Source organism: Cebidichthys violaceus, unplaced genomic scaffold (genome assembly GCF_023349555.1).
Source record: "Cebidichthys violaceus isolate CVI_PGR_0920_01 unplaced genomic scaffold, fCebVio1.0.p SCAF_1, whole genome shotgun sequence".
NCBI lineage: Eukaryota > Metazoa > Chordata > Actinopteri > Perciformes > Stichaeidae > Cebidichthys > Cebidichthys violaceus.
The window spans coordinates 11,176,519-11,189,598 of record NW_027176262.1 but is presented as its reverse complement, the minus strand read 5'-3'; the positions used below and the strand labels follow the sequence as shown (position 1 = coordinate 11,189,598).

General features: G+C 39.2%; 1 protein-coding gene across 8 annotated transcripts in view; it reads left to right on the top strand.

Annotated features, from left to right (window-relative positions):
• Positions 1–13,080, top strand: part of elna (elastin a) — a 50,197-nt gene that overhangs the window by 26,297 nt on the left and 10,820 nt on the right. For 5 of the 8 annotated variants that reach the window (XM_068710454.1, XM_068710471.1, XM_068710486.1 and 2 more), the window contains exons 8-40: positions 222–296; positions 702–776; positions 1,441–1,488; positions 1,640–1,702; positions 2,186–2,218; positions 2,310–2,384; positions 3,357–3,398; positions 3,492–3,575; positions 3,668–3,718; positions 3,836–3,925; positions 4,432–4,482; positions 4,574–4,645; positions 5,325–5,414; positions 5,926–5,976; positions 6,068–6,139; positions 6,819–6,899; positions 7,060–7,110; positions 7,202–7,318; positions 7,477–7,512; positions 7,662–7,808; positions 8,622–8,843; positions 9,372–9,500; positions 9,603–9,689; positions 9,797–9,829; positions 10,115–10,195; positions 10,295–10,333; positions 10,646–10,759; positions 10,854–10,988; positions 11,164–11,277; positions 11,494–11,553; positions 11,665–11,697; positions 12,636–12,728; positions 12,823–12,858. In XM_068710454.1, coding sequence (XP_068566555.1) covers positions 222–296; positions 702–776; positions 1,441–1,488; positions 1,640–1,702; positions 2,186–2,218; positions 2,310–2,384; positions 3,357–3,398; positions 3,492–3,575; positions 3,668–3,718; positions 3,836–3,925; positions 4,432–4,482; positions 4,574–4,645; positions 5,325–5,414; positions 5,926–5,976; positions 6,068–6,139; positions 6,819–6,899; positions 7,060–7,110; positions 7,202–7,318; positions 7,477–7,512; positions 7,662–7,808; positions 8,622–8,843; positions 9,372–9,500; positions 9,603–9,689; positions 9,797–9,829; positions 10,115–10,195; positions 10,295–10,333; positions 10,646–10,759; positions 10,854–10,988; positions 11,164–11,277; positions 11,494–11,553; positions 11,665–11,697; positions 12,636–12,728; positions 12,823–12,858 — 2,580 coding nt within the window. The remainder of the gene's footprint in view (positions 1–221; positions 297–701; positions 777–1,440; positions 1,489–1,639; positions 1,703–2,185; positions 2,219–2,309; positions 2,385–3,356; positions 3,399–3,491; positions 3,576–3,667; positions 3,719–3,835; positions 3,926–4,431; positions 4,483–4,573; positions 4,646–5,324; positions 5,415–5,925; positions 5,977–6,067; positions 6,140–6,818; positions 6,900–7,059; positions 7,111–7,201; positions 7,319–7,476; positions 7,513–7,661; positions 7,809–8,621; positions 8,844–9,371; positions 9,501–9,602; positions 9,690–9,796; positions 9,830–10,114; positions 10,196–10,294; positions 10,334–10,645; positions 10,760–10,853; positions 10,989–11,163; positions 11,278–11,493; positions 11,554–11,664; positions 11,698–12,635; positions 12,729–12,822; positions 12,859–13,080) is intronic. The other 3 variants (XM_068710462.1, XM_068710479.1, XM_068710504.1) reach the window with 3 other exon arrangements.

Sequence of the window (13,080 nt, the reverse complement as noted above, 5' to 3'; positions counted from 1 at the left end):
TCTGAATACCTGCTGAAGAGGTCAAGCCTGGCACAAACCACACACCTGCTCATTACTGCTTTTCAGTATCACAGGGCCCTCTAGCGGCCATGAGAAGTTCAACTATAGAATATGTGTGTTGTAAGGTTTTCATTACTCTGATGTTCAATGACTATGACCTCAAACCTAAAGTTGTATATTTATATTCTGTATTTTTGTCTATGCACTTAATTCTCAAACAGGGACTGGAGGCACTGTGCTTGGGACAGGAGGAGGTCCTGGAGGCGCTGGAACTGGAGCCGCAGTGCCCGCTGGAGGCAAGACACACACGATACATCATTCCTTTTATGTCAGTTTGTCATACTGTGATTTCGGCCTCCCAAGGACTTGAAACACTGCTCCCATTACCTTTAACATTTCCACTTTATGATTTAGGAATACTACCAACATCTCATACCACAAATTGGCTCTTCTTCAGGTATATGCTTGAGTGATTTCTCAGACGAAGAGCCACCTTGGCCTCCAAAAATATTACTTTTCCTAATGTAATAAAGAAAAATTAAAGAACGTGGTTAACTGTGTTGAGAGTTCTTGGGAGGCAGGAATCATAGTTACAGTTGTTTGGACCATACAAGAAAGATGTTTTTTTAACACTGTATATATATATATATAAATATATTATATATTGCATGTGCTAAGTAATATTTCTTTTCTTTTTTCAGTGCCTGTTATTCCTCAGACAGGCCTCCCAGGAGGAGGTGGTGCTGGTGCTGGAAAGAAGGCTGCCAAAGTGCCAGGTTTTGTAGACTCAACAATAAACTCAAAGGGCTGAAGACAGACAGGATGCAGTTCACTAGGCAGCAGAGTCACATAACATTTATTTTTTCTTTGCATGTGTCAGATTGGTCATGTGCATGGCAATTATTTTAGTACAATTATCATTGCACTTCAAATACAACATAGTTTATTTGATGTGCTTTACAGAGCAAGGATACATAATAAGGAACAAAATAAACATTGGATTTATAGTATATACATTATACATGCATACATACAATAATCTGTGAAATGTAATGTCTATATTCTTATTTGTTGTTATAGGTTTTGCTTAACTTTGACTCTGCTGTGCTAGTAAGAGGCTATGAAAAAATTTGCTCATTTTAAAAATCCAACTTCCAATATTATGATCTCTCTTCCAAAGAGGATTTCATTGATAAAAAATGTGATATAAACTGCTAAAAAAAATTACATAAAAGATTACAGACAACAAATGTCAGATGCCAGCAGCACCCGCATGGCTTTGCTGCATCCTGCCTGACTCTTTTTGTTGTAGTGTTTTGTCATAATGATTGACAGGCATGTCATTTTCCTTTTTTTTTTGCTGCACATGCATGCCAGATCCCTCTCACATTTATATTGTGGATGCAGAGTGAAGTACTATCCTCTCATTGGCTTTGGCAGGTGTGGGTGTGCCTGGACTTTACCAAGGTGGACTGGTGCCAGGACAAGGTTTGTCTTATTCATAGATTAACCATTATTTCTCACTATTTGTCAAGTGTTTCAACATTGGACTGCTCAATGCTTTTACAAACAAGGACTGTACATGGATTTAATGAGGCTTTTCTTGCGGGGGTTTGGGGGTTGTCTATGGCTCCTTTAGGGTTTGGTGGACGTGGAGTTCTGCCTGGGGTTGCCACAGGAACTGACCTAAATTCCAAGTCAAGTAAGATTTAATTTTTGAATCATTGAATGCTGCATGTATTTTTAGTTTGGAGCACTATTATTTATTGACTTCCTTTAAACAAAATAACAAAGCAAAACATGGCAGCACAGCAGTCCTACAAAGATGAAACTATGTATATAGTATACCTATCTATCTATCTATCTATCTATCTATCTATCTAGATAGATAGATAGATAGATAGATAGATAGATAGATAGATAGATAGATAGATAGATAGATAGATAGATAGACAACATTGTGAGGGTTCTGGGACAGAGGATGTTGTATGTTGTACAGATTGTAAAGCCCTCTGAGGCAAATTTGTGATTTTGGGCTATACATAAATTAATTCAACTGAATTGAATTTTCTTTCATTCAAGAACAAGTTTGAGAAAACATGTAGCTAAAATCATGAGTGTGTGAGTTCTGGCTGACTGGCCATTTTTCGGTGTCTAATTGGATTATGTGATTTATATTATGCAGTTGGAGGGGGAGGACAAGGGGGTCAAGGACCAGGTAACTTTATTAATGATTATTGATGTATTACAAACACACATATATATATATATTTGTATTTTAGGATTTAAATTGATTTATTTTGTCACAGGAAGCAGAGGGTACGGTGGGCCGATGCAGCCCGGTGTGTTCCATGGATACCCCCTCAAATCACCCAAATTACAAGGTGTGATCTGGATCTATGTTATTCAGAAGTTGGACTCTTCAGTTCATATAATGATGATGATGATGATTTATCCAGCATACAGACAGTCTTACTCGGCCTATGGAAACCTCTATGGGTACAGCCCTAAGGTTTTCTATGAGGGGTTTATCACTGGTTGATTCCAAAGAGAGGACTCTGTCTTTAGGGACCCCAGAAACGTTCTTTTCATTTAATTCTGGATGTCAACTTTCTGAAGTCCCCAAAGGCGGAACTTTGCCTCCATTACCTGCTTTGTAGAGATTCCAACAGCAATGCTACTGTGCTTCTAGTCCTGCAGTGGATGAGCCAATTCACGTTGCTACTAAACTTTGCTAAAATACAGTAAGCCCGCCAACTCACCCATGTCCATAAAGCAGCTGTAAAATCCCATCAATAAAAGGATGACGGGTCTACAAAACTGAATTCATTTGAAAAGATCTATTCTATTATCATGATTTTTTTCTTATGCTACTCTAATTTTTATCATTGTCCTCATAATCACAACTGTATGATCACTGAAATGGTGGTCTTTTCTTTAACTTATTACAGGTTATCTGGCATTTTTGCCTATATTTGATGATTAAGAGGAGATGATGATGGTAGAGACAGAAAGAGACAGTGGCCAGACATTTGACCATAATCTTTAGCCATGCTGGTTTTCAGTGTACATGTGATGTGTTTAAATGGCTTACATTCTTTTTATATTTAGACATCTAGAGAATCTGGTATGTTTTACATTTGTATATGAGAATTACTATCCAAACATGGCTTGCTGATTTTTGCCGTGTGCTTATATAGGTCATATAGAGTTAACAGTATTAAATTGAAACTGTTTCATAACCTGTTACACATTTTTTGTATTAACGATAACCCTTTGTGTCATATGATCATGTGTGTATGCACTGAATCATTCTGGCTCAACTTTCTCTCAAATACTGTTTTTTTTCTCTTCAGGTGGCTACGGCGCACAACCTGGAGGTGGCAAACTGCCTTTTGGTAAAAATACATTTTAAAAATGTTCTGCACAAATTTTGAATAACTGTTGCATCAGCTCAATGATTAATGATGCCTCACATTACAATGTTTCAGGTTACGGCTTTGGAAATGTTGGCGCTGGACTTCCGGGAGGAATAGGTGGCCCTGAGTCAAGGCCTGGATATCCTGTTGGAACTGGTGTGTGTTTTTTACGAGTGGATTGTTAATTGATATGGAGTAGAAAGGTAGAATAGACCAAAGAATACGTAATATATGTTTTCTTTGTGCAGGAGTGGGACCCGGGGGCATCTCACCCGCTCAGGCTAAAGCTGCCAAATATGGTACCCTACCACATTCATTACCAAGACAATGTTTTTTTATCATGAAAAACACAATACAAGTTGTGTAACATCAGTACAGAATATATGTGTATATAAAGTGTGTGCTCTCTGCTGCAGGTTTGGGTGGTGTTGGGGGTGTTGGGGGTGTTGGAGGTGTTGGAGGTGTTGCCGGCACTGGTGGTCTGTATCCAGGGCAGTTGCCAGGAGGTATGATGTCCAACAACAGTCTTAAAAAACTAAACTAAGTCAATAGCCATGTTAGCATCCTCATGGCTAAATAGTTTATTCCACACCAGAAATAGAATTGTTGGATGGTGGAAAATAAAAAGACATAGTCTTTTTGGAAGAACAACATGGTCAGATGTGGCTTCCATTATTTATTTTTTTAGACTATCTCAACATGTCTTGCCGTTATTTTTGGGGACTGTGTGATAGAGGCAAAACAAGCTGCACAAGTTAAGCAGCACTGTAAACAGGAGGTTGATGAATGATCCTGTTTCACAATCATCTATACATTTGTTGGTGCAGGACAACCATGATAAAGTTAATAAATGAACAACACAAGTAATATGTGATACACTTTGAGGATCCACAAGAAAGAAAGAAAAAATGTATAATTCTTCTGTACCAATGAACTAAATGGCTTAAATATGAACTTTTACTGGGACTTACTAACCTCTGCAATGGTTTAATATTATTTTTTCTTTGTACAGGAGTGGGGTCTGGGGCCATCTCACCTGCTCAGGCTAAAGCTGCCAAATACGGTAGACTACCACATTCATTACCAGGACAAGTTGCATAACATCAGTACAGAGCATTCAAGTATCTTCATTAAGTTTGTGCTCTCTGCTGCAGGTGTGGGTGCTGTTGGAGGTGTTGGAGGTGTTGCCGGCACTGGTGGTCTGTATCCAGGGCAGTTGCCAGGAGGTATGATGGCAAAAGACATAAACAACAAAACTAAAAGTCAAAAGCCATGTTAGCTCCCTCATGGCTAAATAGTTTATTCTTCACCAGAAATAGAATTGTTGGATAGTGGAAAATAAAAAGACATAGTAACCAATCTTCTTTGAAAAAGAATGGAACATTCCATTATTTTCTTATTTAGAATACCTCAACATGTCTTGTTGATAGGTTATTTTTGGGGATTTTGTGATAGAGGCAAAACAAGCTGCACAAGTTAAGCAAAACTGTTGATGAATGATCCTGTTTAAATGTCATCTATAGACTTTATGGTGCAGGACAACCATGATACAGTTAGCAAATGAATGATTAACACAATTAATAAGTGATAAACTTTAGGGATCCACAAGGAATTAATGAAAATATGCAAACAACTAAGCTGTTACTAAACTAACTAAAAATAAATAATTATTCTGTACCAATGAACTACATGGCTTAAATCTTAACTTTTACTGGGTCTTACTAACCTCTGCAATGGTTTAGTATAATTTTTTCTTTGTACAGGAGTGGGGTCTGGGGCCATCTCACCTGCTCAGGCTATAGCTGCCAAATACAGTAGACTACCACATTCATTACCAGGACAAGTTGCATAACATCAGTACAGAACATATTAGTATCTTACTAAGGTATGTGCTCTCTGCTGCAGGTTTGGGTGCTTTTGGGGGTGTTGGAGGTGTTGGAGGTGTTGGAGGTGTTGCCGGCACTGGTGGTCTGTATCCAGGGCAGGTGCCAGGAGGTATGATGTCCAACAACAGTCTTAAAAAACTAAACTAAGTCAATAGCCATGTTAGCATCCTCATGGCTAAATAGTTTATTCCACACCAGAAATAGAATTGTTGGATGGTGAAAAATAAAAAGACATAGTCTTTTTGGAAGAACAACATGGTCAGATGTGGCTTCCATTATTTATTTTTTTAGACTATCTCAACATGTCTTGCCAATAGGTTATTTTTGGGGACTGTGTGATAGAGGCAAAACAAGCTGCACAATTTAAGCAGCACTGTAAACAGGAGGTTGATGAATGATCCTGTTTCACAATCATCTATACATTTGTTGGTGCAGGACAACCATGATAAAGTTAATAAATGAACAACACAAGTAATATGTGATACACTTTGAGGATCCACAAGAAAGAAAGAAAAAATGTATAATTCTTCTGTACCAATGAACTAAATGGCTTAAATATGAACTTTTACTGGGACTTACTAACCTCTGCAATGGTTTAATATTATTTTTTCTTTGTACAGGAGTGGGGTCTGGGGCCATCTCACCTGCTCAGGCTAAAGCTGCCAAATACGGTAGACTACCACATTCATTACCAGGACAAGTTGCATAACATCAGTACAGAGCATTCAAGTATCTTCATTAAGTTTGTGCTCTCTGCTGCAGGTGTGGGTGCTGTTGGAGGTGTTGGAGGTGTTGCCGGCACTGGTGGTCTGTATCCAGGGCAGTTGCCAGGAGGTATGATGGCAAAAGACATAAACAACAAAACTAAAAGTCAAAAGCCATGTTAGCTCCCTCATGGCTAAATAGTTTATTCTTCACCAGAAATAGAATTGTTGGATAGTGGAAAATAAAAAGACATAGTAACCAATCTTCTTTGAAAAAGAATGGAACATTCCATTATTTTCTTATTTAGAATACCTCAACATGTCTTGTTGATAGGTTATTTTTGGGGATTTTGTGATAGAGGCAAAACAAGCTGCACAAGTTAAGCAAAACTGTTGATGAATGATCCTGTTTAAATGTCATCTATAGACTTTATGGTGCAGGACAACCATGATACAGTTAGCAAATGAATGATTAACACAATTAATAAGTGATAAACTTTAGGGATCCACAAGGAATTAATGAAAATATGCAAACAACTAAGCTGTTACTAAACTAACTAAAAATAAATAATTATTCTGTACCAATGAACTACATGGCTTAAATCTTAACTTTTACTGGGTCTTACTAACCTCTGCAATGGTTTAGTATAATTTTTTCTTTGTACAGGAGTGGGGTCTGGGGCCATCTCACCTGCTCAGGCTATAGCTGCCAAATACAGTAGACTACCACATTCATTACCAGGACAAGTTGCATAACATCAGTACAGAACATATTAGTATCTTACTAAGGTATGTGCTCTCTGCTGCAGGTTTGGGTGCTGTTGGAGGTGTTGGAGGTGTTGGAGGTGTTGCCGGCACTGGTGGTCTGTATCCAGGGCAGGTGCCAGGAGGTATGGTGTCTAGCAAAAGACATAAAAAACAAAACTAAAAGTCTATAGTTATGACTAAATAGTTTATTCCACACCAGAAATAAAATTGTTTGATAGTGGCAATAAAAAGACATAGTTGCCAACCTCTGCAATGGTTTAGTATAATTTTTTCTTTGTACAGGAGTGGGGTCTGGGGCCATCTCACCTGCTCAGGCTAAAGCTGCCAAATACGGTAGACTACCACATTCATTACCAGGACAAGTTGCATAACATCAGTACAGAACATATTAGTATCTTAGTAAAGTCTGTGCTCTCTGCTGCAGGTTTGGGTGCCGTTGGGGGTGTTGGAGGTGTTGGGGGTGTTGGAGGTGTTAGAGGTGTTGGAGGTGTTGGAGGTGTTGCCGGCACTGGTGGTCTGTATCCAGGGCAGTTGCCAGGAGGTATGATGTCTAGCAAAAGACATAAAAAACAAAACTAAAAGTCTATAGTCATGTTGACGGCCTCATGATTGAAAAGTTCATTGCCTTCTTTTTTGTTTGTAAGTACTTTAGTTGTAAAAACATTATCATATGCTTCCCTATGTTTACATATTTTACAGCTGGATATGGAGCTGGGTCCAAGGCTGCTAAATATGGTGAGAACTTTCATGTTTTTTGTATCATTGAAGCTTATTTAAAATCATCTTTTTTTCATCTTTATCTTTTTTTTATTTACTCATCCTGTTGCTGAAAGGTACTTAATATTACATTAAGTTTAGTAAAAAGCTCTCTCTCTGACCTGGAGGAGTACCAGGAGGAGTACCAGGAGGAGTACCCGGAGGAGTACCCGGAGGAGTACCAGGAGGAGTACCAGGAGGGGTACCCGGAGGAGTACCGGGAGGTGCACCAGTGGTTGGTGGATATTCACCAGCAGCCAAAGCCGCTAAATATGGTATGGTGTATAAATGGCATGATCATATGCTCCCTTTTTTTTTAACTTAACATAATGTTGTTATGTGAGCCATAAAAGTTGTACTTGTGTCTTCACAATTACAATAATCTGTGTAAACTTTGTGGAGTAAGTATTAGCTATAATTGTGTTTTGTTTTGGCCTCCCTTTCCCATATGCATTGAAGGACAAGGAGGGAGAGGAGGACAGTTAGAGAGTGGAGGACTCAGAGGAGGTGGAGGATATTCTGCTGCTGCCAAAGCTGCTAAATATGGAAAGCAACTTTTTTTGTCAACTAAAGATAAAATCCAGCTATGATCAGCAACTTTATTATTTAGTTGTGCTTTATTCGCATCTCTCTTGCAAAAGAGATCATGATCTTAATAACATTACCTGATTTATTAAAAGTTATACCTGTACTATGTATACTACTGTACGTTGATGAAATATTATTTTTTGACTGCAAAAAAAGATAATAAAATGTGATTTCAGTTGCACTCAAAGACTGTAACTGGACATGGTCAGCCTTCAAATGGCTCATCAAATGTTTATGTTGAAATGTGAATATGAAATGCTTTTAACCCATGCTGCTTATATGAAAACTGAAACTAAAGTTTTTATGGTGGTGTTAATTGTTCTGAAAGTATACAGCCTACAATAACACAACCACACTAGGTTTGTCACTGTAGTCACAAAAGCATCTTCTTATTTGGTCTATTTTAAGTTTTTGCCAGCAAACTCATTTCAGTGGATTATATTTAACCATGCAGCTTGCTTTACATAAAAAGGCTCATTAGATAAACTTGTTTTCCACAGGAGTAGGGGGAGTGGGAGGAACAGGTGGACTTGGAGGCACAGGAGGATTTGGAGGAACAGGTGGACTTGGAGGCACAGGAGGATTTGGAGGAACAGGTGGACTTGGAGGCACAGGAGGATTTGGAGGAACAGGAGGATTTGGAGGAACAGGTGGACTTGGAGGCACAGGAGGATATGGAGGAACAGGAGGATACTCAGCTGCTGCCAAAGCTGCTAAATATGGTAATTATAAATGACTATTATCAAATCTCAGAACTTGTCATGTGTTTCCTTTGGGTGTATACAGATTCCTGGTAATCAGCGATGTGTGAGTCAGACAATATCAAGGCCAGGTGAAAAGCCAAGACCCTAAGATTAGAGGGGCTGAGATCATAAGCAATGGTCTGGCTGTCGTGTGTGCTTTTTTTTTTATAGCTTTGATATGTCTACCTTTGAAATACCCGGCAACTCCACGGTCCTGGCAATGCTCAAACTTGGCCCTGTACCTGCCATTACATCTTAAATACAACCTTCTTGATAACACTTTCAGATGCAAAGCCAGAGAGAAAGAAGTGATGTTGCATACATCTGCTTGTGTAGTATGCACAGGAAGAGGGGAAGGCTCACTTTGGCTGCTGTGATCTGTTCTTGATTCTTAATAATTCCTCTTGATTGTTCTAAATACAATCAATTGAATTGCCAGCAAACTCATTCCAAATATTGTTATATTAAAACATGACAATGTTTTACATGGAAATATGTCTTACACAGGAGCAGGGGGACTAGGAGGCGCAGGGGGACTAGGAGGTGCAGGGCGACTAGGAGCAACAGGAGGACTGGGAGCAACAGGAGGACTGGGAGGTGGAGGATACTCTGCTGCTGCCAAAGCTGCTAAATATGGTAACTGGAATTCCATCTCTGCAAATATATACTAGACCAAAACCATTGCATTTCAAGTAGCATTTTAAGTGAGTGTGCATGATTATTTATTTTCCATTAAAGGTCCAGGTGGTGCAGGGGTAGTTCCAAGTGGTGGTGCAGGTGGAGGAGGAGTTCCTGGAAGAGTCCCCTTTTTACCAGGATATGGATGTAAGCATGCCACACAGACCTTTCATCTACATGAGTAATAATATTAATTTGGCAAAATTTTAAGATCACGTTTTAATCCAACCTCTTCTGGGCATGTTGTTTTGCAGCTTTGGCGGCTGGTGCTAAACCTCCTAAATATGGTGAGACTGTGGTGTTTACCATTTTACATTGTGTATTGATTACCATGTCACTTGGTGTGGAATGACTTATTTCTGTTATGCAGTGCTGATCTACTCATTATTACATAATTCCAATGTTACAATTACTTTTGGAATATTGCGCCTTAAATGCATAATACTGTAGATTTATTCATAATTGGTTTGCTAAAATGGTAATGACAGCAGCTTACAAAAAAAATCTGTCATTTGTAACCTTTCATTCATAACAGTGTATGAAAGATTAGTTCTTTATTCAATCCTAAACAGGAGTCCCAGGAGCAGGCCTAGGAGGAGGCGGAGTTCCAGGGGGAGCAGGGCAGGTACTTCCTGGTGGTGGAGGCTATGGTGGTGAGTCATCAAATTTATAAGAAGACGAAAAGGTTTTGTACAATGAGAGTGTTTCTACTGCTTTGCTTTAGTCACAAACATAATGTTGCCTCCCGGCAGGTTATGGAGCTGGTGCTGGAGTCAAACCCCCAAAGTATGGTAAGATGTTTTCTGTTAGTAGTATTTGTGATTATTTTTTGGCTAATTTAAATAATCATCTGAGTCGTCTTAATGCTTTCTGGACCTTACCTTAGACCATTTGTAAGAGCACCTGGTGTTGTACTAGTAGGAGGAAACCACAGCAGAAATAAGCATACAGTCATATTAATACTACATACACATGTTTTTTTATTATGTAGAAATGTATTCTCGGTACAGTACAATAATTGCTGTAACTTATCCTACGTATTATCATTTTTGTTAACTAATTTGTTAACTAATAATGGAATTTACTTAACTCCATTTCAATAGGAGTTTCAGGAGGAGCTGGAGCAGGGTTAGGGACAGGAGGACTGGGGGGGGCAGGAGGAGTACCAGGACTAGGAGGTGGACAATACTCTGCTGCCGCAAAAGCTGCTAAATACGGTAAGTGAAAAGAGCACAAAAGAAATTGTCAGAGAGATGTCTTCTGAAATGAACAAATTCTGGTTGGAAGGTTACTATTTTCAAACTGAATTAGGGGTTTCAGGAGGAGCTGGAGCAGGATTTAGAACAGGAGGACTGGGAGGGACAGGAGGAGCGGGAGTAGGTCCTGGATTTGTACCAGGATTAGAAGGTGGACAATACTCTGCTGCCGCAAAAGCTGCTAAATACGGTATAATAAATAGGCACACATTCAGAGACATTCAATAGTGTATGAAGTAATTCTGAGAGGAAACAATTTTCAATGACTAAAACTCTATTGTCTTACTTACTTTAACTTATCCTACTTGTTCTTAGATTTCAATAATTTAACTAATCATATAACTTGCTCCATCTCACTTGATTAGGAATTTCAGGAGGAGCTGGAGCAGGGTTAGGAACTGGAGGAGTAGGAGTAGGTCCTGGTTTTGTACCAGGACAAGGTGGACAATATTCTGCTGCCGCAAAAGCTGCTAAATACGGTATAATAAATAAGCACACAAATATCACACATTCAGAAATGCATAACTTGATTCTGAGTCTCTCTTATTTTATCATATCCTACGTAGATTTTATTCATTGGTGCATAAACTACACATTCATACTCACTTTATTGTGTATAAACTGATTATAACAGGTAAGACACAATTGTTGTGTATTGTACAACTCATTTAACTTGCTTTATTTTCCTTAATTAGGTGTCACAGGAGGACTGGGAGGTACTGGAGGACTTGCACCAGGAGGAGTTGGGGCTGGAGGTACTGAATGTGCAGTGTGTATGGAAAGACAGTAGAAGTACTATGATTTGTCATATACAAAGTGACAAAGTTTCAAGATAAAGATATTGATGGGGGTATGTTTTCATGCAGGATATCCAGGCGGTGTGAAACCACCAAAATATGGTGAGAACCTCGTAATCATTCAGTCATCTTATACAAATGAAAAAGTAATATTTCCTAAATCACCTGCTGACAATTTCCATCCAACTTAAGTAAGGTAGCCCGTACCTGATTTCCCCAGTTATGTTCACCAGCTCTTCCTGGGGGATCCTGAGGTTTTCCTGGGCCAGATGTAGTGTATTCGGGGTCTGCCCTGTGGTTTCCCCCCAAATTGGAAGTGTCTGGATCACCTCCACAACCAGGTGTCCAGGAGGCATTCTTATTAGATGTCAGACCTCGTCTAATGGTGAACTCAGCCCCCCGACCCTGCGAAGGAAAGTTATTTTGACCGCCTGGGTCTGCAATCTCATTCTATTGGTCATTAGCCAAAGCTCAGTCGCAATTTTGTAACGGTTTTGGAATTGCTCTAAGTCAGAACCTCACCTGACTTTGCTCTATCAAGCCTCATTGGACCAATTTACCTTGAGTAACCATATCATGAGTTATTGCCAATGCAACGGTAGTAATTGTCATCTAATGTTAAGTTATGTCATTCAATCATTGTTTTACTTCTACCATTCACAAACAATAATGACCATACCTTAAACATACATATGTTGTTAAATAACAGTAAACACCAGATTATAGGGTCAGTCCCAAACAAAAAGCAAGGGCTCCTATCTAGACTTGCCATTTTGTGGCGATATTCAGCCGTCACGGAAAGAAATACATTGCAGAGGAAACAAATGCCAATTTGAATCTTCCTATTATTTTGTTGCTATCCATTCATCAAGACGAGGTAAATTCCTCAACAGAATCACTAGAGAGAGAAAAGTCAGATATATTAGAGCCATTATTGTTAGCATTCTAGTTGAAAACAAACGTTCACAAAAGCTGTTTGTGGTTTAAAGGAGCAGATAATAGTGGCATGCTTTTGCTGAACTCGTGTGTGCCTCTTGCAGGAGGCGTCACTGGAGTAGGACTTGGAGTGCCAGGAGCTACTCCAGGTACAGTTGTCAGTGGTGGTCCAGATGGTTCTGCTGTCTTGGTGCCAGGTAAAGCTGAGAATAGAGTTTCTTATTTTCTTAGATGAGCATTTTTTAATATGTTTTACATTGTGAATGGCCTTTTTTTTTGTTGCTTTTACAGCGAAGGACGCAGGGCCTGCTGGAACTCCTAAACCAGGTACAGTGAAATGCCAAGACTCTGCATTTCCTGGGACATTTCCTGTTCACACTTTTACACATGTATATTTTAGCTGCAGCTATATCAAGCATTTGGGAGGGAAAGTTCCAATTTCCACTTGTATATGACAATTGCACTCTACTTTGGGGTTACTGCACCAGTACTATAACATCATTTATCCCCTCCACATTTTTTTCACCCATTTCCTGCCCACAAAACTCA